The sequence below is a fragment of the Argiope bruennichi genome, chromosome 5 (assembly GCF_947563725.1).
Source record: "Argiope bruennichi chromosome 5, qqArgBrue1.1, whole genome shotgun sequence".
NCBI lineage: Eukaryota > Metazoa > Arthropoda > Arachnida > Araneae > Araneidae > Argiope > Argiope bruennichi.
In genome coordinates this window covers 134,470,137-134,497,840 of record NC_079155.1, presented here as the reverse complement: position 1 = coordinate 134,497,840, position 27,704 = coordinate 134,470,137, and the positions used below count along the sequence as shown (strand labels likewise).

General features: G+C 32.4%; 1 protein-coding gene across 1 annotated transcript; it reads left to right on the top strand.

Annotated features, from left to right (window-relative positions):
- The first annotated feature begins 7,329 nt into the window (after positions 1-7,329).
- LOC129968424 (FMRFamide-activated amiloride-sensitive sodium channel-like) lies at positions 7,330-9,241 on the top strand. The gene has a single exon (XM_056082281.1). It carries the CDS (start codon positions 7,330-7,332, stop codon positions 8,989-8,991), a length of 1,662 nt encoding a protein of 553 aa, XP_055938256.1. The 3' UTR covers positions 8,992-9,241.
- The last annotated feature ends 18,463 nt before the right edge of the window (positions 9,242-27,704 follow it).

Below are 27,704 nucleotides of genomic sequence, written 5' to 3'. Positions count from 1 at the left end.
CAATGCTCCACAAATTTTCAATAGTATTTACATCAGGAGAATTACCAGGCCAATCCAAAACCGTTATTTTCTGCTTTCGAAAAAAAATCGTTGTTAGCTTAGAAGTATGGCATGGAGCAAGATCTTCTTGAAAGATAACAACACCACCAGCGAACATTTGCATCATAGGCATGATTTTATTTTCTATTATAGAAATGTAAAGTTTAGAGTTCACCATCCCTTCAACTGGCACTAAGCTGCCAGGTCCACCAGAAGTAAAATAATCCCAAAACATCTGTTTGTGTGGGCGCTTAATTGTCTGAATAAGATGTTGTTCCCTGATGGGTTCTCCAGCACTTCGCCTGGCAAATCTTGGTCAAAACCCTTGCACAAGAAAATGCTTTTTGTCGCTGAATACAACCTTCTTCCAATCTTGTGCAGTCCAGGATTGATATTTTTTTAGCCCAATCCTAACGTTTTTTCTTCATTGGAGGTGTTAACAACTGTTTTTCGATTGGTTTTCTTGCAAATCTCCCAGATTCAATAAGCCTTCGTCGAACTGTCCTTGAATTCACACTCACACCAGTAACTAACAATTCTCTCTGAAGATCTCTTCTTGTTTTGTAAGGGTGCATTGTACTATTTCGTACAAAAAATTTGTCTGTTTGAGGTGTGGTCTTGTGTTTGAGTCCACATTTACTCTTTCGTTTTGAAGACACTGCCCCAAAATTCTTTTGCTGATTAATAATCCTAGAAACGCTGGATTTTCCAACTCCAATTGCTGCAGCAATATCCCTCACGGTCATAGAAGTATGCTGACTAAGGGTAACAATTCTAGCCCTTTTTCTGGAAGTGATATCTATTTTTTAAATACACGTCAGCTTACAGCAAGTGAAGGGGAAAATTTTAGAAATGCCATGATCACGTGGTAAAACCGGTTTAGAATAGTCAAAGGCAGTCGCGCGTTGTAAGAAAATGCAGTTGAAACCGGTTTATGGCAGAAAATCCTCGAGAAAGGAACAATTTTCTTAAAAAATACGTTTGTCCCAATTAATTCGCACAGTACTATAGTTGTCGTCTGTGTATTCGTTTTCTTTGTGTTCGTCTCTTCATGTAAATAAATGTTGTTTTCTCCTGAGGCCTATTGATTGTGTTCTCACACCATACACCCACTATCAAAAGAACCCGGCTGAGGAAAACCCGTAACAATATACCAGTAGAAAAGAAACAGAAAAATTTCGTAATATCAAGCAGCGGTTTACCAATTATAGAAAAGCGCATTAAATAAAAATAAATTATGACATAGTATATCGAAAAAGGAAGCAGAAATTAAATTGTTCAATAGATTGGGTCATCACTGAATAAATAATAAATCTCAACCATTTTTAAATTATCTTTTGCTTTACCTCACTAATGCTTTGCATTTTTATTCGTTATATGCGATTAATGGAATCCACAAAAAGATGCGCGTGCCCCAGGATTTTTTTTCCATCGAGTCCCCTTTATCACAGAAACATGCAAATCTTATGTTATCACAAACATGGACACACATTTGATTGACATATTTCATCGATTCTCTCTCTCTCTCTCTCTGTTTTGCATTATTTTTTTAATATTTCGTAAGCTCTTTATAGATGCATTATTAATATCAAATGAAATCAATTGAAAATAAAAGCAGAAATATTTATATCTCACTTTTAGCTAAATTGCATTTCAGTGCGTTCTTGATTTGAAAGAGTCGTGCATCGTAATTTTCTAACATACCGTGGAATTCTTTAAAAAAGGCATAGTGTTGGCATGTAATAATAAATCTTTTTAATCATCATCTGAGTGGCTGTTTTGAGCTAATTATGTATCAGTGGGAAACGCTGCTATGTCAGGTTCCGACATTTTCTGGTTTCAGATTCTTTAAAATTTATAGGGTAATCATCGTAAAATGATTACGCATCAAATTACTCCATTTGCGATATCTCATTTTCTTACTAACCTTTTGCATTGGAAAAGTAATTCGATGCATAATTATTCACCTAATACAAAGGCTTGTTCATTGCTCGGAAAAATAAATACATACAATCGTTCTAAGCTGAATTCCCCAGTTGAATTAATTCGCATCTTCTTACTACTCTGCAGGCCTTTTTAACAATCAAAATTAAATAAATAAATAATACATCAAAATGATGCAAAGACTTGAGTGAGAGTCACCATCCGTGTGCAAAGGAATAAATTCTTTTCGGAATACTGATTTTTTTTAGCATCATAGGGTAATGAAAAAAATTTTAGCGCGGAAAGGAATAATATTTTTTATGATGGCCGTAACCTAAAATGAAAAAAATATTTATTTCCTATTTTGTTCAAAAAGAAATCTTAATTCATGCCAATTGGAATATAAATCAGATATTCTGAATATCCAGTTTCAAGTGCTTCTATATACGTATTTCTAACAAACATACATTTTGTAATGTCTTGATCTAGACTGATCAAATAACGAAGCAGAATTTCCAGACTATTCTTTATTTTACAACCCTATATATACAAAAAAAAACTTGTTCTAATCTTGGTTAAATAAATAGTTATTTACACCTGTACTAGGAGATACAACAGTCAAAGTCAAAGGCTTTCTTGAAGCTCAGTTGGTTCTCGGACTCCGAACTCGTGGGCGTAATCCAACGGTCCGCCTGCAATTCGTTTCTTCTCTCCTCTTAAAAAAAATCTCTGCACTTTATTTCGGCGACAATCTCCGCCTCTTAATTTACATTGGTCATTTGAGCTCTCTTTCGGCCAATCGGGGTTCAGCAATATGCTCTCTCAGCGGCGCCAATCGGTCGTGGGAAGGTCCTTTGTGTGACTCACCTTTCACAACTGACTATTCTGGAACACGGAGTTATTATAGTCTTTTCACAATGAGAAACATTTAGCATCCAGATGTTTGGACACCCCTTTCTCTTTGAAGGTACGATCAATACCTCTTGGACGAGGAATTCCACATGTGGTCTTTCACTGTAGTCGCTAATGAACGGATGCGAGACCACCCAGGTGAAAAGATCCACCATCTGGCTATCTCGAGGAGTTTAGTATTTAACAGCGTCGACGCAGCTGGCTGTAAATGTCTTATCAGTATTGGGAAATGTTACAACTTACGTATTTAATAATCCTATTTATTTTATTTAGCTAAAAGAAGAATTTTCTATTATGAAATGTGAATTTCAAAAATTCCTCAATATTAAAAAATGAATTGAGAAGGCAATGAAAAATACATCCTCAGATCTCCTCCCCGAGTGAATTTCTTAGATTTTTTTATTATTTTAATTTCTGTTTACTTTTTTTCGTTGCTTAAATTTCAAGTTGTCGTTGCTTAAAGCGAGAAAATCGCATGATGATGCATTAGAATACATTTTTTTCAGGTTTAGGACAATGCCTATTTTTCAAGTTATGGATAATTCATAATTTAAATTGCAAATATCTCCACTAATTTGACAGAAAACTCCATGAATTGTTTTCCTGTGTTTTTATTTTGCTTAATATACATTTTTTCCAATTGCTACTTTTGGCCGATCTTCTTTATTTTTGTATTCAATTATTTTTCGCAACTTCCTTATTTCGTCTCGAGGGGCTTTGCAACCTGTCTCAATGAATTCAGCACATCCACGTTGCTATAGGTACAGGTGTGAATTTAAAGGGTTAGAAAGACCTTATAAATATAAATATTCAGAAATTATATAATTTAATACATAAGAATTTATTATTTATTTTATGGTAATTTCTAGAAAGCAAATGTTGTAACCCACAAAGAAATTTACCATAAATCTATGTTAATAAGCATCATCCTAAAATACGTTACGACCTTTAATCAGTCATTCTTATAATATTTAGTGCAGGAAGTGAAAGAAATGTTTATATGTATTCAACCAATTGAAGCAGTTATCTAGCATTTGATTGTAACAGAACCGAAGAGCATGAGATCAAAGTGTTCTCCCTAAAAGCGTGTTGAGACTCCTTCAGCTCTCTCCGTTCTACTTTCAAAAATGACATATTCATGGCAAAGAAATTATATATTTACAGAGTTTTATAACCAAACTGTTTGTAAAAAATCAAAATGAGCCATTTCGACATTTTAATAAAATCATTTTTGGAACTCCGAAAGAGGAAGCATAAAATAAAATAAAAATTACACTAAAATTCGTTAGAATAAAGGTTTGTGTGCATTAGCCATCTCATATGGTTCCCGAGGCCTTCTTAATTACGTACTGCATTTTGGTGGGTTTGAGACCAAATTCAGAATAAATAATTCGCTGTGCAGATCCGACTTAAACGAAAAGAGTGATCCTCCAGAAACTTTGTTGCATATTCTCTAGAATAAATACTATGCATTCGCATTAAATCGTGGGCAGTTCGAAATGCCGTGAAAGACAAAAATGCTCTGATTTTTATTTTCAGAGTCCCACATATGAACTATTTGAGCTTCACCATATAGTAAAAAAAACATAATATGTATTTTGGGCTCCTTTTTTTTTGACCAATTGAAACCAATATTAGATAAATGCTTACAATTTTAGCTACAAGGTCAAATGCCACATTTTATTCATTAAGTGATGGCGTTTTTGAACTATCGCGTTAACATCCATGGAAAACAACATGTTGGCAACGACCGCTGGAATGGATTAAAATCTCCATTTTTAATGCTAAATCTGTGTACCATTTTTAATTTTTTTTTTTTTATTCAGCTCTTTGATCGTCGCAATTACTATGCTCCTTTCTTCTCAGACGGGCAGACAAATAGGGCTTCTCGAGATTGATTTTTATTCAAAAAGGGATCTAAATCAACCAGTTTTATATAAAAACCCCATATCGAATGGCATCCGTCAAGTTGAAATTAATTTCCAGTTCGTATACACAGATTACAGAGAGAAAGAGCGGTGGAGAAATCTAATACCATAAATATGTTTTTTCGAATTCTGCGATAATCGAAAAAGATTCGTCAAAATATCTAATTCAGTCTTTTAAAGACTGCAATGTCTTCTCGTTTGTATACTTTCTTTTCCCCACTGGTGCGTATGAAATCCAACAGGAAAAACCTAGCGAGCGTGAACAGCAAAGAAGGCAGCAACCGCTAGCGAGGCTGAAGTTTTGAGAGTCAGTAAAGTCGCACTAAAGTCCACGTCATTTTTTTTTTTAATTTACAAAATTCATCTCAAACAGCTCTATCATACCTTCAAAACTGAATTTTAATCTTACTGAGCTAAATTCAATCTAGCCAGTTTACTGCTATTAACGAAATTGCAAAAATCAATAGTCATACTAGCAAAGCGTTTGGGTACATGTAAATTTATTATAGACTAACTGGTACCCGATGCGTTGCTGCTGAGGAAGAAATAATTTTGGAAAGATTGTTTGAAATTTAAAATGTCTGTTTTATTACAAATTAACTGTTACAAACTGTTAACTGTTACAAATTAACTGTTACAAACTGTTAACTGTTACAAATTAACTGTTAATTAACTGTCTTGTTTTATTACAAATAACAGAAAGAATGATATTTATTTTCTTATCGGCTATGAATACATTCAATGAAATTTAATAATACATAAAGGAGAAGAACAAATAATATTTATTCAGTTTTTTTTTTTACTTTATTAGTCAATTACTTTAGGGTGACAATATTTCGTTTTTTCAGTAAAAACCAACAAATATCTTGGCTGTCCAACTCGTGAGCATCCAACATACAAGTGGTCATGTGAAAAACACGGATTTTCTATGTTCAATCCGCACATCCGAATTGATTGACTTTGCGACTTGCTGATGGTCATCGAGAATGCAAGTCGAATGAGGAACTGCAGTCGTATGAAATCAAAAGGCATGTCGGTGGGAATAATGAGAGTGCGTGGAATGAGCACATCTTCTCCAATCGACTTTCCGCTGCATATTTGTCTTTTGATTCTAATGCGCATGATCAGGTAGCATATAAACGTTGTCTTTCGATTCTTGCCGCATGTTAATATTGAATCTATAAAGCACTTGAATTTGCAATTCGAATTGTTCGCTTATCGTTCCTAGTTAGTTAGAGAAGTTCGAATTGGCTTATTTCTAGGTGCTGCACTGGTAGATCTATTAAGTGACGAAAGTTTGGGGATATATTTTTTTGTGGAAGCAATCAGCACGATACACGCTTGTATAACCGAAATATCATTTGTCGATTCTTCGAGCATAATAATTTTATTTGTTTGATAAATGTACGATTAACTCTCAAAGAAATGTGCCATTTGCCGTTTACTGTTTGTTTTTGTCAATTTTAAAATATTACTTTCGTGCAGGTGCAAGCAATGAGTTGATCAAGTTTCATCGCAATCTGTCGAAGTGCACGGTAACGCATAAGGTAAGAACAAACAAAAATTCAATTTTTATATATTAGATATCATTACTATATTAAGCCTATACCCTTCGTGCAGGTGCAAGCAATGAGTTGATCAAGTTTCATCGCAATCGGTCGAAGTGCACGGTAACGCATAAGGTAAGAACAAACAAAAATTCAATTTTTATGTATCAGCTGAACAAAGTCTCACGTGCTGCCAATAAGATTAATTTAGTAGATTGCAATAAATGTTGAAATGCAAGTTATATTCTACCAAACCTCCAAACAGTTTATTACCATTCAGAAATTTCGCTTTAAATTGTATTTTCCACCCTCATTTAATCAGAATATACGTTGCACGAAAACAATCGATAAGAGAAGAACGATTTTAAACGGGAATAGAACAACAAAGAAAAACCTTCCAATTACGAAATGTAATAAAAAGAAGAGGATTGACTGCCCAACCTCTGTCCTTGATTCATGATTACGAAATTGCTTTGTGCCCTATGGCAAATGGGTGCGTGGAAATTGTAATAGCGTGTATTATATTGACAGTGTAGAAATCGTAGATCATGTGTAAAAAAAATGTTACTTGTTGGAAGCAGTTTAAAGAGCACATTCTATTATCAATACGGTAACCATGGGGATGGCTTCGATCGTGCCGTCAATTTGAAAGGAAGCGCATTAAAATATTTTTCCACTAAATGACGAATATGTTTCATCAATCGATGTTACGAATTTAGGGTGGAAAATGCATGCAAATTAAAATACAAATTGCCTTTTAGATATTCGTTAATAACAGTAATTTTTATATCCTTTTATTCATAATAACACAAAAAATTGCAATCATTACTAAGTTATTTGATTTTAATTGTGAAAAGCTACTTTAATGTATAATTGAGATTAAAGGAAAAACAAAAGCAATCCGAGTTTTTGTTGTAAAATTCGTTTTGTGTCTCGAATTAGATAGCGAAGTTTCTTCGATTGGAAGTAGTTCCGATAACATGTATAACAATATCCAAAGAGCATACGAAGGGCAAAGGAAAATATTCGTTTTAGACGAAGATGGAAATACAGGTTTCAATAATTCTGACAAAGATAATTCGAAAAGTCAGGGAAGAGCCAACGTTTACAATAATTTATATTCCCGATACGATGCAGATGAAGGCATTGCTGACATGAACAAAAGGAACTATGGAAATGGAACTAAACCGTTCAGAAAAAGGAATACCAATTCTAACCGAAAAATAACCAAGGACGACTCGCCATTACCGAAGAGCTATAGTGAATTGACTTCATCCTTCTTCAAGAAATCATCTGTTTATGCTTTGAGCCAAATTGGTAATTCTAACACAACCAGGCGAAAAGTTTTTTGGGCTTTTATTTTGATTGGAGGAATTATCGGTTGCTGCTCACAAGTTTACAGATATTTGTCTGCGTATTACGAATATCCAGTTGTTATCAACATTGATTCGGTGAACTGGTTCAACCAAAAGTTTCCAGGAGTCACTATCTGCAACTTAAACGCAGTGCGCAGTAAAAATCTTGGTTGCGTCATTTGGAAAATTAAGCATAACAACTGCTTTGGACCATATTATGCAGGACCCAACGATCTCAAAACAGCCGTTACTTGGAACTCCCCTTATTGTTTCGAAGAAAATGGCACAACTCTGAGCGATGAATTCGTGGAGCGCATTCAGTTCATTAGTCTTTATTATTCTCTGGATGATTCTTCAAGATTTCATTACGGACATCAAATTGCGGACTTCATTCAGTCCTGTTCATTTAATGGTGAAGAATGTTCCCACACTGATTTCACCCTCCATCCTGACGGTATGTATGGCAACTGCTTTACTTTCAACAAAGCCAACGCAACCAAAGAGCCTCTTAGGACCTCCTTCGTAGGTCCTAACTCTGGACTCACTCTGGAACTAGATGTGCAGAGTCCAGAATACACATGGCTGAGCAAATCTGTGGGGGCTCGAGTGGTCATTCATGATCCTTATCAAGAACCTACACCCCAAGACCAAGGAATCAATGTTAGTCCAGGATTTGAAACAGTTTTGGGTTTGTCTCTAGAAGCTATGAAGAGATTGCCTTATCCTTATAAGGACCATTGCAAGAAATATGAAAAAGGTGATAGCAAAAGAAATTGTGATACCATATGTAACAAAAAGAAAGTGTCAAAGCACTGCTCTTGTTCAGCTCCTTTTGGCGCTCTGTATGCAGAGAGGTATTGCAATTTCGCCAATCTCAGTGAACTATGTTGCGTTTATCAAGGTCAGAAAGAGGAGGACCTCGAAGTGAAATATAACATAACATGCGATTGTCCTTTGGAATGTGAATCTGTTAGCTACGAATTGAAAATATCTAGCGGAGTTTGGCCTGCAAGATCGGAAAATCTGGGAGAAGAATATAAAAATGCTAATCTTGAAGAATTAAGAGAAACCAAGCTGAAACTTAAAGTCTATTACGATACATTGGAGCAACTGACCTACGAGCAGAAGCCGATGTTCGAAGATTCTGAAGTTCTCAGTCAAGTAGGAGGTCAAATGGGCTTATGGCTTGGTTTGTCGTTAGCTGCTATGTTCGAATGCTTGGAAAACATCGTATTACTTTGGCACTACCGAAAGAAAAAGGCAGAAGAAGAAAGAAATCAACATTAAGATAAACATGTTTATATCTTGATTATTCGAGATAAAATAATGTTCTACAATTTTCGTTTGTTGATGATGATACCGAAGAATTATTTTCTAAGTGTGTGCTTATTGGCTTTTATTTAGCAATACCAATGAAGTGAGCACACACACACAAAAAAAAAACTGCAAAAATATTCACTGGATGTATTTAATAAGAATCACAGCTTCGATAGATATTTATATTTACCAAAATGCATTTCATGAAGCAAATCGCATTTTAAACGAACAAACAAAATTGCTTTTCAGATTAAACAAAAATATTTCTTTAGAACTGTAAAATTAGTTAGAGTTTGCAAAATATTTTTTCATCATAAAATTGTTTTTTGCATATGTGAAACTTCTTTCTTGACTTTTTTGATTTGAAATAAAAAACAATTTTATCAAATCTCATCAGACATTTGTATTTATGAGCTGCATTATGAATTTATCAAGTCTAAAAGAACCAATGAATAAAAATATCAAAATGTCTTAAAGATATTATAGTAATATTCTTTACGGTTTTTTGTAGGAAATAAGTTACTTGGACAAAATTCAATTAAATCCCAGATAAACCTTTTATTTCGGATAGAACATATACTGTACTCTCCTAACGAAACCTAAGCTATTAGTTTTTCTCTTCCTCTCCGGGTAATATGTTGGCTCCCCATTAAAGAAAGCTTTACTCTTTAGTTTATTATAAAATTTTAATTGCAATTTTCATGTTTATTTCGAATTAGTAAAGTAGCAGGCAATACCCTTTGATGACCACAAAGAATTACAGGAATTCTTACTATTATATTTGAAAAATAAAGAAAAAAAAATTAATTCTTCGTCTGCAGAAGATTTAATTTAAAAGAAAACATTTTAATTTTTCCCCCAATATCCTAATAGATAATATTCGTATATAAACTTAAACACGCATAATGCTTTTGCGTATCGTAGTATAAAATCGTTATTAATTCTCAAGACAAGTATTCTTTAATGCAAGTCGGATAAGGGAGAGCACGAAATGCAAGCAATAAATTCTTTTATAACTCTGGGTATAAATGGAGGCAACAATACGGTACTTCCCCAGGCACATGATTCAGATTCGAGACAATTACTCTTCATAATATGTTGATTTTATTCAATATCATTAGACAGTACGAACCGATTACATAATCGGCGTAATGCATGCATCTAAGGCTCTCAGGAATCACACACACACAAAAAAAAAGTCTATTAAAATTTTAAAGAAATTCCGAACTTTATTTCAAAACATCGTCGAATTATAAACTTTTCACATTGATTTACTCGTCTTCGTATTATTTTAAAAAGTTTATAAATTTATCATATTGTGAAAACACAAAAAATAAATTTATTTAATATCGTCTTAAAACTAGTATGTCTAAACGCGAACTCCAAAATAATGAAAAGTGACTGTTGTAAGTATAATAGTGTTAATGTATTTAAATAAATTATTGACATATTTAAGCATAATTTTGAAAATTGAAATTAGAAAAAAAATTGCAGTAAAATTAGAATCATTGATTTTTTTTAAACTTTTAAATCTGTGTAAAATGGATTGCTGTGCAATTTTATGTTTTCGAGGTTTTGGATAAAGAAATTAATATTTTAATTTGAAAATCCAAATTAAAAATTTTAAAAACCATCTCTTCGCGACACATACTATTGAAAAAAACAATCATGAGCAAACTTTGGAAGTCGTCGATCCGACAGTCTGCTTTGTGAACTGCTTTAGCTATTTTTGATTCCTATATGTCCCATTGCGCAATTTACAGATGTATCCAGGTAATGAACTTATCATGCTATATATGAAAAGTTTATAAATGTGAAATAAATTACAAAACTAAAACTTTTTGATTTAATTTTTGAAATACCTATATTATAAATTAAAAGTTATAAAGAATTCTTTGAGGGAGGAATATAAATTTCATAATTTACCATTTTTATTATTAAATAAAAATTCTAAAAATCTGACTTTTTTTTAATTAACAGATTTTTTTTTTCTTTCTGGTTAAAATGTTAAATTTCTGTTTTGTTGCACTGTGTTAAAATAAGTTTCAACCGAAACAGTTTTAAGACTTCATTAAAAATAGTGTCATTTCTAGTTCTGGCAATGTCTTTTTAACTTTAACGTTTAAAACATATTGTTGATTTTACTTGTCGTTTTTACGCGTACTCAAACCATTACTTTTATTTTCCATTTATTATTTTTGATTTAATTCTATTTTCAGTTTCAATACTAATATAATAGCCTCGTTATATTCCTTTTCAATTTTTTTACATTTCATGATTTTTATTTAATTTTTTAAAACCTAGGATTTGATTTCCGACTCCAAAAATTATTAAATAATAACAATTGACTTTTGTTCAGTTTATACAACTAATAGCTCTAGCTTCGGCAGAGCTATACAATTTGAATTTAATGAAATTAACTTGTTATAATTAATTTTTTAAAAAAAATTGAAGTAAACTTACATCTTTAATTTGAAATATCGTAGCTTGATAAAGTTTTAGGCTTAATTTATTTATCTTAATGTTATTTTTTAAATTTTCCTCTAAAGCACCTCTAATTATTTTAAAATTTTCCTCTTATTCTCAATTAACATTTTCTTTTCCTAAAATTTCGCAACCAGTTTAGTTAAAATAGTAGAAGAAATCATTTTAAGTGTACAATAAAAAAATTGTTCCGCTCATTAATTAGTTTAAAAAAATCTGAATCACAAATTAATTGATGATAAAAAACGTAAGGAGAGTCTTATTGGAAATGAGGCTGTGATTCTAACTGCATTATTTCATGACGCAAAATTCTTTAATAGATATCTGTACATGTCAAGAAAATTTTGTTGTTAGTCTTCTCATGACAATGCATTATTAACTCCTTCAGGACCAGCGGGTGGAGAACGAAGCGCATAACACATAGGCCCGAACGCTCCGAAGTGGAGCGTCAACACTCAGTTTTCGCAGTTAAGCCCAATTTTTTTTTTTTTAAATTCATACAAAATCATCACTTAAATGTAATGACATCCATTTCACAAATAGCGGTTGTAATATGCTGCTACTTAATATGTAGTTATATAAAGATCATAGCATTAATAGAAATGAATGGAATAAGCAACTGCTTTCAATTTCGAAGAAATTCGTGGGTCAAATATACCCACGAAAACAAATATTATACCCATTAAAACAAAGTTATAAATATAGAAATGTATAATATTTCACTCTCACCCCCAGCTACAGAATCTAAACGCACTTTACCAAACGAAAAAAAAAAAAAAAAAAAAAAAAAAAAAAACCGAAGCAATCAACAAGAACGCCAGAGTCCCTTTAAATCACGCATGCATTTTCAGAAAGCTGTTTGTTTATACCATAGATACCCAAAGTGGTCCAGGTGGACCCCCAGGGTCCATAGGAGACCACAGGGGGTCCAAGTAGACGTGAAAAGAAAACAGGGGTTCACAAGTTGTAAGTGGGGGTCCACGAAAAATTTTCTGGTTTTCATAATAAAGAACAAAAATTTTGGCTTGGATTTACCTATCAACGTAGGCAGGTAGCATCATTCACTAGGTAGGTACTCAAAAATATTCGAGACTCAGATCAAACACAGAATTGAATAGAGCAATAGATAATAGTACAAGTGTACACCACATGTCGAGACTTGCAAAGTGCCGCCCGTGCGCCCGCTCGTCCGGGATGCTTGTTTTTGTCCCTGCAAAGGGATGAAATGCGACTTGCGCTGTGCTTGCAATCTACATTAGTATAAATACGAATGCCAAGAACAAAACGTTACTCATATGTTTCCTGGATTTTGAACATAAAAGTGTGACTGTGAGTGAATCGATGTCAGTGTTTGCAGTGCCGGAAAAAGTAAGTATCTGCCTACTTGTTATACATATTTTTATTGTATATTGTAATTTATCAATCATATTATATTCGTTTTACTATTTGAGTGTAGTAGGTAGTTATGTAGTAAAAATTAAATACTAGAAATTATTCAAAACTTCTATAAAAGAACAAAAAGCCAGGGAAGATTATAATAAATATTTTTTGTAATTAAATATTTTTTGTTTAAAAATATTTATTTACGCGACGACGGCGATTAATTAAAAGAGCAGTGTTTCCGCGGGCATTTTTTTTACTGCAATAATTCTATTCTGTTGTGTTATAATAGCCATATTCTGGTAAAATCGCCTCAAAAACAAACATTTTTTTACAGGTCACAACTAATATGGAAAATGGCTGAATCTAAGAAGAAATGTCGACAGTACAGTGTTGATTATTTGAAATTTGGTTTTCTTCCATGAACGGCAGACAAACAATTGCCCATGTGTCTTTTATGCAACACAGTTCTCAGCAATGACTCTATGAAACCATCGAAGCTCGAAGACCATCTAAGAAGGTGTCATTCTGAAAAAATAGGTAAATATCTGAAATACTTTCAAACATTGAACGAAAAATATGAAAAGAGACCTACCGTAAATAGTAGGTTTGCTTCAACGTCTCAAAGTAACGATGATGGCTTGCGGGCATCTTACAATATTTCGTTGCTTATAGCAAAATCTGGAAAACCACACACCATCGGAGGAGAGTTAATTTTGTCCTCTATTGAAAAGGTTTTAAAAACTGTTCTGCACAAACCACAAATTGGACGAGTCTACTTTTCCTGGTAATGAAGCATTATAATTGGCATATGTTCGATTTGTTATGAACGAAGAAATCCATGAAGAGCTGCTATTCGCAAAAACTTTGGAAGTCGGACACTAAAGGCAAATCGATATTTAATGTCCTGAGTGATTTTTTTTACAGAAAAATCTATTCCATTTACAAACATTATTTCGGTGGCAGCAGATGGAGCTCCTGCCATGTTCGGGCGATATAGTGGGTTTATAAGTCATCTTAAAAGAATAATACCAGGACTAATTGCAATTCACTGTGTCATCCACCGACAACACCTTGTAGCGAAACATTTGAGTGATAGATTGTACCAATCGCTTCAATTTGTGATTAACGCAGTTAATAAAATAAGAGGCAATGCTTTGAATACCTGTTTATTTGCACTATTGTGCGATGAAAATGATGAAGATTTCCAACGACTGCTCTAACATACTGAAGTACGCTGGTTGTCGAAAGGTGCATGCTTATTGAGATTTTACTTACTTTTCGAATCAATGATAGAGTGTCCGGAAACTAAAGCACCAGATTTAAAAGAAAATCGGATCAAATATAAAGCGGACATTGCGTACTTAACAGATTTGTTCATAAAATTCAATGACATTAACTTTCAGTTACAAGGGGACAGCCTTAATTTAATAAAAACAAGGGGTGTAATTTCGGCTTTTCTTGGTAAATTGAAATTAATGAAGCCAAATATTAGTCGGCGCGAATTCTCCCAGTTTCCGCACTTGTCACAGATAGAATGTCTTGATGATGATATTCAGACATACGCTCAACATTTAAATACCCTGCATGATGACTTCAAAAATAGATTTGAAGATATTCTGACGATGGAAATACCACCATGGATCATAACCCCATTTGATGAAACGGAAGAGGCGAATGTGGTATTACAAGAGGAGCTACTTGAGCTCAGCACTAACGAGGAACTGAAGGTGAAATTTAAAAAAGGCTATAAAACATTTTGGCTGCAGGCAGAAATCCCCGAAAAATATCCTGGGCTGTGGGAAATTGCGAGAAAATTTTTGATAGCGTTTCCCTCGTCATATCTTGTCGAAAGAAGTTTTAGTGCCGTTACCAACCTGTTACCAAAAAAATAGGAGCAGATTGAACATCACAGAACGGGGAGATTTGAGATTACTTCTTAAAAAACTGAAGCCAAATATTGATAATTTGCTGTCAATTCATCAAGTACATCCGTCTCATTAAAAGTTTTTTATTGTTGATTTACATTTCAGAGTTCATTGTTGATTTTTTGTCAATTGTTGATTGTTTGTAATAATAAATGTTTATAATTTTGTATAACCACAAGTATTATTTTAATAAATAGGACACAAGAAAATGTGCTACTTTTTTTTCTTCTTGACACGCCCAATTTAGGGCGATATTTTTTAGGAGTTTTGGGAATACAGTAGAAATGTAGCAGCAGGGGGTCTACCGAAAATAGTAAAACTTTGAAAGTGGTCCACGAGAAAAAAAAGTTTGGGAACCTCTGGTTTATACCAATAAATCTATCAAATATGTTGTTGTTGTTTCTAATGGCACTTGTCATGGAGTTTGTAGACTATGTAGCGATGCCGAAACTGCAAACAAAAAAAATCTATTCCCTCTACATAAACCAATAAGGATTCCATCCTTTCCCCACTCAGTCATAATGTTAACAAAATTCCAAAGCAAAATAAATCGTGGTTCTTTAAAAGTCCAATCCTCTCGAAAGAGCCGAACACGTGCATTTGCTTACATGTTTAAATATCCTAGATCAAGTAAAAAAAAAAAAATAGTTAGAACCGAAAGCATATATTGAAGGTCAATCCTCTGTGAGATATACTCCAAAGTTATAAGAGAGTTCAACCGCCATCTAGTGTTGTTTAAAAACTAAAACTAAACTTTCCAAATAGAAATCGCGCTAGCGTAATCGTGGGCCCCCTAGGGACGGAAGGGCTCATCGGGTATTTGATAACGTGGGCCGTGAAGGGAGACTCGCGTGATCACGATTTCGTGATCATGGTCCTCAACGGGTTAAAACAAATACATTGCTCAAAACAATTAAAGGATATTGTAAGTCTTGTATAAAATAACGGTATAGGCATTTTTTTTTGCATAAAATGGAAGAAAAGAGTGTAGCGCACCAAAGTGTGAAGTGTGTTTCATCTCCGTTAATTATAAAGTGGCCTTGAGGCGCAGCATGACTCAGTATTCCCGCCTACCAGAGAGCGCGGAGGAATACATGCAGAGTAGCTCCCAACGACGAAGGTGCGCGATGTTGTTGTGTGTAGAATAAAGATATATTTTTGATATAAAATGGAGAGTGATTGCTTCCAAACCCTTACATGGAGTCAGATCATGACAAATAATATTATGGATTAATCAATTCTCTTCAAGAGTCACAAATGCAAATTTTTCTTATTTTCAAACTTCGCAGTATGGAAATTTTGAGTTTGACGTCGAAGACGACGCTTTAGGGGCAGCGAATTTGATTTGGCTTTCAACTTAATGTAAGACAAAGCGGAAAAGAAAGATCGACATGCAGTAAAGCGCGTTGAGTGCGATGCTTCACGAAGTCATTTAACCGGATAAGAAGGTTGGAGAGTTGTTGGCCGGTTAAAGGCGGGAAAAACACAAGCCGAAGTAGCAGATGCCATCGGAGTTTCATAAAATGTGATTTCCAGGATCTGGAACCGTTTTTTGGAGACTGGAAATGCAGATCGAAGACCAGATCAAGGGTGTAGACATGCAAAAATGCCAATGAAGACCGTTATTTAACGATAATGGCTCGGCTACTAGCAACACAGTTTCGACACAAACTATCGGAAACAACATTCACATGATAGATCTGTATGCTCGCTGACTAATGGTGTGGGTCACGTTAAAAGCAAGGTACAGTCGTGATCGCAGAGAATGGGCAACAGAGCATGTGAACTGGAGGAGAAATAAATGGTGCAATATTTTTTTCTCAGACGAGTCCCGTTTTTCTGTTCATCCTGATAATAGGCGTATTTTCATCTGGAGAGAACGTGACAATAGAAACAATCCTATTTTCGGGCACGAAAGTGTAAGATTTGGCGGTGGGGGAGTGATGGTCTATGCTGGCATCTCCATTGATGGGCAAGTAGATCTTCATATCATTCCAAATGGAGTTCTAACCGGTCGCCGATATTGGGCTGAGATCTTGAGACATATTGTAGTCCCTTACACTACAGCAATTGGAGATGTCTTCATGTTAATGGACGACAATTGCAGGCCACATCGTGTTAACTTGGTGACTGATTTCCTTTTGGAGGAAGGATTCGTTCGAATGGATTAGTCAGCATGTTCTCCGGACATGAACCCAATAGAGTATGTTTGGGACATTCTAGGCAGACGAACTGCTGGACACCTACCATCCCCACAAACTCTCCAAAAACTAGAAGAGCTCTTCTGGAGCAGTGGGATAGAATTCCCAGCCACTCATTAATAGCCTCATTGACTCGATGCCTCAAAGGTGTTCAACGTTGCTGGCCATCCGGGGAAACCATACCCTCTACTAAAAACGACGTTCGCTTAAGGAAACACCTTTTTTTATTTCTTTTTCTCATGTGCAGAAATTCTGATGTTTTTTGTTTTTTTTCCTTTTGTAACCAAATTCTCAATAAAACGCATTTTTTTCCCAACCAAACAAATGTCATTTTTGTCTCATACATCCTACTACGTCTGTCGATATTGTATCAATCATTCAAACAATTCCCCAGATGCAAGATCAACCCACAACCTCAATATCTTTAATTGTTCTGAGTAATGTATAAATTATGAAATAAGTAATAAGATTTAAAAAAAGGGTAGTTAAATGATAAATTATTATAATTAATTGATATGTTTTTGTGAATAAATTTTGAGATGGCAGAGAAATAAGAATTGGGAAAAATCGTCTGATAGCAGTTTAACTAGAAATAAAAAAACGTTTCTGAAGAATTCTAATAGAGTTGTCCATGCTTACAGAACACAACGCAACGCAAAAAAAAAAAAAAAAAAAAAAAAATTCTATTTTTACAGTTGTTCAACGTATTATAAATGTACTTTACATGCTCCTATAATGGAGCGTTCTTAAAATGTTAATAGCTAGGCTATTGAATCAATAAAATAATGTTTCAGAAAGACTACTCCATGATTATGCGATCGAAACTGAGAGAAACGCTTCTTATTTCAGGCTTCGCCTGCTATTTACATAATAAATTGGTACTATTATGAAATTGGTAAAGAGTGGTACCATGCTACAAAGAAACCTTTGTCATGCAAAAATATATTGGGCAATGTTATTAGAAATGCCAATAAAGAAAATTTAAAATCTGCATGTTGTCCAGTGCAATCGATTTACGCAGAATCTCATTATTTTTTGACTGCCGCTGTTACAGAGGGCCATTTCACGTGTCATTTCATTAAAATTCTCATCGCTTATACAAGAATTGCGTTAAGACTAAAAGAGATCGATAAATTACACCTTCATCAGCATTCAAGAATTCCGATAATGTGTCATTTCCTGTTCAAATACCTAGCAAAATTTATGCACAGCTTATTATACAGATAATTTTTTATATAAACAAAATATAAAATTTATATTAACTGCAAAGTTTAGATCAACAAAATATAAATATAATTTTTTGTTATGAAAATTTCATAAATGCTTTATTTTTACTAATAGTTTTAATAAAACATACTTTGCATTGCTTGATAATTATATTTGCAATCGTATTTCAGACTTCGATTTTAAAAAAAAATCAGAAAATGACGACCATTAAAAAATTTTGTACTTTCTTGTATTCAATTTATCATGCACGGATATTAAAAGTATTTTTGAAAAATAATTTTACTCATGTATTATGCAACAAAATATTTTTATTGTAGCAATAAATGTTATCAGAAAATATCCAAAACTCATTAATTGTTGCTGTTGCTTTTTGATTTCAGATGACTTTCACCAATGAATAATGTTATAGAAATTATTATCTAAAATAATTTTTGCATTTTCTTAAAACTAAGCCAAATTTTTCCCTAAACTTTTTCGTATACTCTCTAAAATTATCTATGGCATACCATTAGTTAACAATTGTTTAAAAAGAGCCCATTAAGGTAGAAGACCATTGATGCCTAATCCTCTGTTGCTATCAAGAAGTTTCAATTGAAATAAAGATTTGTGAAATTGGATAAGTTATTGAAATTGAGAAACTGGTTCTTGGCTTCATTTAAATATTAGATACTTTTTCAAATCATTTCAGCTGGCTTGCCATATTTTAGAGTGGATTCACTGAGCTGTTGGTTTATTCTTCTGAATGGTTAGTACTTGATTGGTTTCACTATAAATTAGAGTTTCACTTTGGCATTCAAGTATTTTTAATAGCTAGAATTTAATTATGTGTACAAATAATTAGAAGCATTTATCATCATTATTGTAATTTTATCATTTTTAAGTAATAATCAAACGCTAAAGTTACCAAAAGCCTACTGTTTCCTTAATGATTCCCTAACATTTTCCCCAATCATCAGCTTGCACCTGCGATTCAGGTTTCTTGCGATTCCTTGGCGTTTAACATATTCATTGCCGCTCTAACCTAACAGGTCGTGCAAAATCTATACTTCTGAGCGAGCTTCCATTTTAAAAAAAGGAATGCAGGATGTAAAACCAGTTATTATGTCCTCGTTTTACATCCTACAGCCCTTGTTTGAAACAGAAATTGGCAAGCCGGTATAGAATTTGCCCGGCTAACTGGGCCGGCTTTGTAGCGAAAAGGTTAAAATAGCATTTAAAAAATTAACATATTAAGCAAACATTTCACTATGTCTCCTAACAACGTGCTTCTTAATTAATAAAAATGGAATGAAAATATTTAAAAATTCTTTTTGGTATGCATTTCGTTACAAACAAAAATTAAAAAAAGCATTTAATTAAAAAGCTTTGAAGTCATTTTTTTCTCAATTTGGTTGTAATGACCGTGCAATGTCCTCTTCTAAACAATTTAATCACAAGAAAAAAATAAAGAAAAACACATATAAATCGGAAAATATACATTTTCTCTTATTATCAGAAACTAGTACCTACGACTCTCAATAAGTTCGCCCATTATATGAATAGTATTAAAATTCCATTCTTTAATTTTTTTTTAAATTTAACTTAGCATTAAATGGATGCTACTTTCCATGCCAAAAGAAAGGAAAAAACCGGTTTGAAGTCTTGATGAAACAATGCAATATATTTGCCTTTCATTATAACAATGAAAAGTATTGATGCAAATCATATCTCTACTAATGACACAGGACTGTGTGCTCGCGTACATGTGTATTAGCACCCTATAGACCGGACCTTTCACCTAGAGGGCTAAGCAGTTTGCCAGATATATGTTTTAATGCTCCTGATCCGCGCCTCGATAGTTCATTTTCCATAATTTAATTTTTAAGTAGAAATTAAATTTTGGCGAATGAAGCAATATTTTAACATTTTTCCAAAATATTTCAAAATATATCATTGCACAAAAATAGTGTCTTTTAAAACTTCAAACTTTTTCCTTTTAATGATATCAATTAAGTTATCGTGCCATTTCTGTCCTAAATTTTGATTGCTCATTACTGAATTTTTATTATCCCAATGAAATTCAATACTTTTTCTTTTTTTATCAAATATTTATTCATCTTGATTATCTCTAGTCGGTGAAACAAAGGAAGGATTCTGTTTATTTGCTTAGTTTAAATGAGGGGGGGAAAAGAGTGAAGCAGCGCTATGATGAAAGGTAGGTGCAATGAGAAGATTATGTATTGAACGTTGTGGGATTTGTACAAAATAAACAGAACATTTATAAGTCACTTAAAATAACACAGTTTTTATACCTGAAAATTTAAAATACGTTACTTATAGTCAGGTATATCAAATGATGCATAAGTATTTAATTGAAATTAAATACATCTAATGTTTTTGGAGAACTAGCTGTCATCAAAGATTTGCTTATAAAAAATATTTAAAACAATGCCTTAAAAATTTGTGAAAAATTATCCAATTAAATAAGTATCATTAAAAATATAATTTTTGAATTATAAATAATATCAAAATCATTCTTGTGCAGTTGTGTTTACAGTTTTTTTAGTTGGTTTAAATTCAAAATAAAATTTTATAAAAATAATTCCAGAGCATTCATTTCACTTCCCTAAAGTAAATTGTATCAGAATGGAAAGTTCTAAATCTAATGGCATGAGCTGTAGAGCGCCAATGCACAGGCAAATATTCGTGTTTAACATTCGATGAGATATCTCATACCGTGTTTTGTTAATTCTCACTTTAATAAGATAAAGACTATCAGAGCTTGGATTTTAAAAGCTAATTTATTTTTTAACTCAAATCTAATCATCTGTCTTTTCAATTATTTCACATCGAAGGATTAAATAGTTTACTGTTATTTTAGTGTTATTTTTTTCTATGTTTTCATTGAACTTGACTCGCTTCACATTTCCTCATGTGATAGAGTTCTGAAATTTCGTGCATTTCCGAAGACAATTTTTAATTTTCAGAATTTAAACATCGATTCATTTTATTAAAAATGTTTTTCCCACTTAAAAGGCTGATACAGAATATGCCAGAAAAAACTGATTTTGAAATTTCATGAGGTTTAAATAATAAATTATGAAATTTATTAAAATTTAGAAAAAATAATGCGTATGAAAATGGTTTTAAAAATAGAGCTTTAATAAATGTTCTAACACAGAGAACATAATTTTTCAAATTTAAATTTTTTGTATGAATCAAAAATCAGAATCAGATTGGTGTTGCTATGAATGAGCCATAAAAACAATAGAGTATAAAAAATCAAAATAACTGAAAATCAAAAAATATCGCGATGAATGCAGCACTTTCAATACTTGAAGAATATTTACCCCAGTGCCATACTTATTGAATACTTTTAGAATTTTGTATTGGCCTCCAGAGTTTTTAATAAAAAGTTATTTTTAACTTTTCAGAACACTAATAAAAGAATATGCTATTTAGTAGTATTTATTTGCATTATCATTTCCTCATTTTGTCTACTGTAAAATTTTAATAATCGAATTTTTTTTTACCGTGCTAATTGAAAACTATATAAACACCTCTTTGTTTAAATTATGATATTAACAAAACAACGCTCTTCTTTCTTAACAAAGTTATTGGAAATTCCAAGTAGAGAAAAATGCTCGACATTATTGGCCAAGTAAAAACAAAAGTCTTATGAAATAACATCTGTAAATTTTATCCGTTTTGGTTGGTGTGAAATAACAATCTTGCAGAATTGCTTATAAAATTGTAATTAAATTGAAAATGAAAGGTCAAATACTACGCTCGGAAAAGTTGTTCGTCATTTCTTATTTCTTGGAAATAAAGACGCTGTAGTATATACGGATACCATATATATAAAGTATTTCAAAATTTACGAATTTAATTTGTTATGAATAACAGTTTATATTGCAGTTATTAGTTTAATAGCCATTGTTTCATTCCGATAACCTGTAAATAAGAGAAAAACCAGCCTATTTGAGGATATTCCAGTGCAGCTGTGAAAATTAATGAAATGAAGACTTCTTTATCAAAACTATTTTTAAAAGTCTTTCATCTTGAAGAACTATCTAATATTTTGCTTGCTGCTGTTCAAAGGTCAATGAAATTTTATTATTAGTTGAAAGCTTCTTTATATAACTATAACATTTTATAATTATGCTGCTATCTACATATTAAGGAATTTTAAAGTTATTATCTTGGAAAAAGCGAAACCTTTACACTGGAGCTTTTAATTTGCACTTTCCTTCTCTTTATAAAAAAAAATTTAGCATTTAATGAAATAGTATCAGTGACACTGTTTACTATATTAACTATTGCTTTGTAAAATTGGAAATCAAAACAAATTTAGTAGTTTCTTACTGAAAAAGAAACCATAAACTTTTCCCATCTCTAGTTATGGCTATTATTTGCTTTTGACTAGTCTTTTCTGCTGGTAAAAAATATTGCGAAGTTATTTTTTTTCCTGAAAAAAATTTAAAATATTTAAAAGTGGGTAAAGAAGATAAAATTACTAATGATTCATTAAGTGTAAATTAATAAAACCGTTCTTTTATCGAATTTTAAGGAATTCTCGTACAACAAGAAAGTTTTCTTAGCCATTTTTGCTCGCAAATGATAAAGAAACAGAGAGGAGAGGCTTTAAGTTTCTAGAATTTTCGTTACAACGCTAATATGTTTTGTTGATCCCGCTTAAGATTGTGTCTCAAAGTTTACCTGATGTTGCACCTCATTAAAGAAAGACATATTTAATGTCAAAAATCTTTTTACTTTACGTACTATACTTAAGGTTTTTGAATTTTGATATTGGACGGCTCGTCTAGCACTAGGGATTGCACTACCGGTATACTGGGATACTGAATACCGGTATTTTGAGCCATTTGTACAATTTTGTAATACCGATATTTACAACTTTAAATACCCGTTTTTTCGGCATTCACTAGAAATTTTTTTAATTTGTTTCCACTGTATGTCCAGGGATCGCGAACATAGCAAAATAGTATACGTTTTTGTTTTTATGTCTCCCTAACGGGCGAAATTAATTAGCTAATTAATGGCTTAATTAATTGCTTAAATGTAAATTAGCGAAACATGGATTATTCTTGAAAGAAGATATTGTATCCATAACGACTGATGGAGCAACAGTTATGAAAAAAGTTGGAAAGTTGATTGGTGCAAATCAGCAATTGTGCTATGCACATGGAATTCGATTAGGAATAATAGATATATTATACCAAAAAATAAAGAACAGAAGAATCCAAATATTGTGGATATAGAAACTTCGGATTCCGACATTGAAGAGAGTAAGAGTGAGATTGAAATCGACAATGAAGATAATGACAATGTAATTGTTGAAGAACATATTGCTAATGAGGATGGAATATTAACCCATCAAGAATAGCTTCCTATAATTTATAAAGTTCGAAAAATTGTTAAGATATTTAAACGTTCCCCTATAAAAAAATGATATATTACTAAAATATATACTAACTGAAAATAAAACATAATATATGTTAATATTAGATTCTAAAATACGTTGGAACAGTTTACTCATAATGATAGAACGATTTTTGAAACTGAGAAATCCATTCCAAAAAGCAATAATCGACTTAAACCTGTTAATTAATGATTCAGATAGTGAATTCGACTTAATATCCAGAACTATATCAGCTCTACTTCCAATAAAACTGACTATTGAGGCATTATTTCGGAGAGATTCTAAATTATTAACAGCTAATGCAATAATAAATTTCATGTTGCAGTCACTGAAAGAACAGCACACATCACTATCTGAAGAATTATATATTACATTGAGAATTCGCACAGAAGAAAGGCATACCAAAAAAGAAAATGTTTTACATAATTTATAGTGATTTTAAAAATGAAAATGAAAAAGAAGAAAAGAGACTAACCAATTCAAAGTTTACAGAAAATTTTCTTAAAGTTTTTTACCCACAAACCTATCCACATTCAGAAGAATTCGGTACAGTTATCGAAGATTATGATGGCACTAATATCGATAGTGAAAAGGAATTGTCTCTTGAAATAAAATTAGAATTAGCGATAAATTAAAAAATTTCAACGAACCAAAATACTATACAGAAATCAGCCATATCCAAAACCATCCGACGAGAAATCGATTTATTTGAAGATGAGGGATTTAGAGGTAAATACTTGGAAAAAGTATATCGCGCATTGCTAACAGTATCATCAACTAGCGTAGATGCGGAAAGACCGTTTTCGACAGCTGGTCATTTTTACACAAAATTACTTTTCAGGCTTAATGACAGTACAATGGATGCATTATTTTTTTTAAGATCACATTTCAAAAATTTGTAATAGTACAACAAACTGAATAGTGATATTTACACTTTTTTTGTGATTTAAATAAATAAGATGTTCCTTTACTTTTTTGTGATTCCTTATATACTGTTATAATTTAAAAGTTACAAATTATTTTTTGTGATATTTAGTCTCTAATAAAACTGGCAAATAAAACAAAGAAACCCCTGTGTTTTCTTTCTTTTTCTAAAATTTCTAATATCGGTATTAAAACCGGTATCCCGGTATTGAGATCTAAAAAGTATTGAATACCGGTATTGAAATTTTGGTCCGATATTGCAATTCCTATCTAGCATTCGTACTATACCATTGCTCAAAATTACTTGAAAAGGCTTTTTTTAAAATTCTATTTGCGTATTTTTCTATATTAAAAATGCAATGGATATAAGACAGAATAATAAAAGGCTGAAAATGAATCAATAAGGCACGAATTGGATCTCCTCGACCGGATCCGGAGGTTGTCAAAATTGTTCAGTAAGAAACAGCAGAAGGGGAAATTTCTAACATTGAGTTCGAAGCAAGACTAATAATGCGTTACTTCTCTCTCTCTCTCTCTCTCTCTCTCTTTTTTTTTTTTTTTTTTTTTTTTTGCTCTGAATATATCTTCCCTACATAAGACTTGGCATCGCTCTCTTCGTTTTTATTATTATTATTATTATCTGTTTCTGGTTTCACATTTTACTTCCATACACATTCATTTTTTTTTTTTTTGCAAGAAGAGATTTATTAAAGCGATGCGACAATTATTTTTTTTAAAGATATAATTTGTAAAATTACAATTGCAGACTTTGACGTATTTAATGGTCCATTCTGTTATTAAGAATTACATTTTAATTATATTTTCTTTTAAAATATTTTTGCAGCATTTTTAACCTGAGGAACTCTTATTGCCACTTTCATTGGAGCGATTGCATTGAACATTGGATGCAAATGCTCGGTTTTGCTATCAAAACATTCTGAATTCTATTCGTGTAACTTGTTGCGTCTTTGAGTTACCGCAACCACGTACATTCGAATAGACATATTGATAGGCTTTCAACCTTGAATTAGATTTAGTAAAAGATTTGACTCAGATCCATAAGCCAGATGGTAAACTTGCATGCCAAATTGTTTCCATTTGGAATTTTAAATTGTTGTCATTTTGTTCATATGTATAAGAATGCTGTATAGTTCTAGTATAGAGACCTCCATTTCAAATTTCTCCAGCTTAACTTTTTACGTTTATGAATTCACAGAAATATCATAATTTTTTTCAGGCACATCAGTGTATTTTAAATAAGAAAGAAAATAAATGTATCAGTCGCTGATCCCCATTTGCCACTTTTTGTTTCATGTGAATGATAGTCACATCTCGATATTGTTACAAACCTGTCATTTTGCCTCCCAGCACGAATAGTGTCATTCTAAGAAAGACCACTTTACCGATCAGCCATGTGATTGCTGACCGGTGCCTCGTCAGTTATCTCAGAGCTTGGCGACAAACTAGACGGCTGTTTGGTGACTTGACGACGAATTTGGCGACTTTGAAGACAAAATGGGTAATGCTGGAAACTTCGTGAAACTTTCACGATCCTTCCAATAGGAACCGAGATACCCCCAGATACGCCTTGACTGGCCCAGAAGGTTCACGGCCCGCTTCGCGGGAACTATTAAAAGCTGGCACACAAACTGAGGGCCGTCGAGAGACTAGCGTCTCCATCGCAACGTTTATCCCTATGGGATGGACTAATCCATCGCAAACCGTACTTTTCATAGGTAGGACCGCTTGAGTGAGAGGGGTACCAGGGATAAACGTTGTCTTGAGTTGTAGCTCAACACTTTTTCCGGTTCAGTTGAATCGTTTTTCGATGAGCATGAGGGAAAACGTTGTCATAGCTTTTGTACGTAAATGTGGATATCGGTTTTTTTTCAAAAAAAGTTTTTTTTTATCTACTGAGTGTGAATAATTAATGATAAATTTTCCTTCATTAATGCCTATTTTTCAATCGCCATTTCTTATCTTTGTAATTGATGTTTTTGCTGTTTACAAATTTTTTCTTTCCCTTAATTAATGTCTATTTTTAAATCGCCATTTCTTATCTCTGTAATTGATGCTTTTGCTGTTTAAAAATTTGCTCTTGTGATGCATTTCATAAACAGATCATATAAAATTTTTAGAAATGTATAATTTACATTGTAAATGAAAAGGTAATGTGATATTGATATCACAGTATATGATCTGTTTATATCCATGTATCTAATATGAAAGTAAAACAAATCATTATCCATTCCATATATGCGCTGCTTTTTTATTTCGTCATTATATTACTCTTGTGCTTTGTAGTTTTAAGCAAATGCATGTTAAATTCTTGTAACTTCTAAATAATTTAAGGTGATAAACTAACAGGAATTCACATTTGTAATCATAATTAAATAATACATTTTATGAGTGGAAGACATATAACAAAAGTTAATTTTCTAAGTCATCTTTCTATTGAATAATATATTTTTTGCAATATAGCCAAACGTGGCTGTTGAATCAATCAATCCTAAACAAAAAAGGCAAAGTAAATTTCCTTTTTGGAGACAACTGTGACTAATGAACAGAATGGAACCAAATTGCATATATAGACTTTGGAAAACACAGGGAACAAAATTTCACACAAAAAAGTTGACAGTACAATATATTGTATAAATGGAGGAGTGCCAAATTGAAAATGTTCCACATGAGCCTTGGGATCCTAATGTTTTGGTTCCAGTAGAACTAATATGTCTCTATATGATTTTTTTTTTTGTCAAATGGAATTGGCTTCATTCTATTTGTTAGTTTTAATTGTAAATGCCTCTAAATAGGCAAAGTTATTTTACGGTCACCCTATAGTTTCATTATATAATTTTTTTAAAAATAAGGTTCTAAGAATTCATAAAGGAAAATAAAAATTAGAGCAAAAAAATAATAGTTTGGTAAGAATTAATTTTACCTGCTAACTCATGCAGCAGAATTTTTTTTTGTCATGTCAAGGAGAATGAATATAATATAAGTCTATAGTTAAGGAACAATCTAATGCTGGATTTTGAATGAAGTAATAACATTTGGGAAAATAAAAATGTAACTAAATATCAAGTGCCAAATTCTTATTGGTTTGACAATGTAATATAA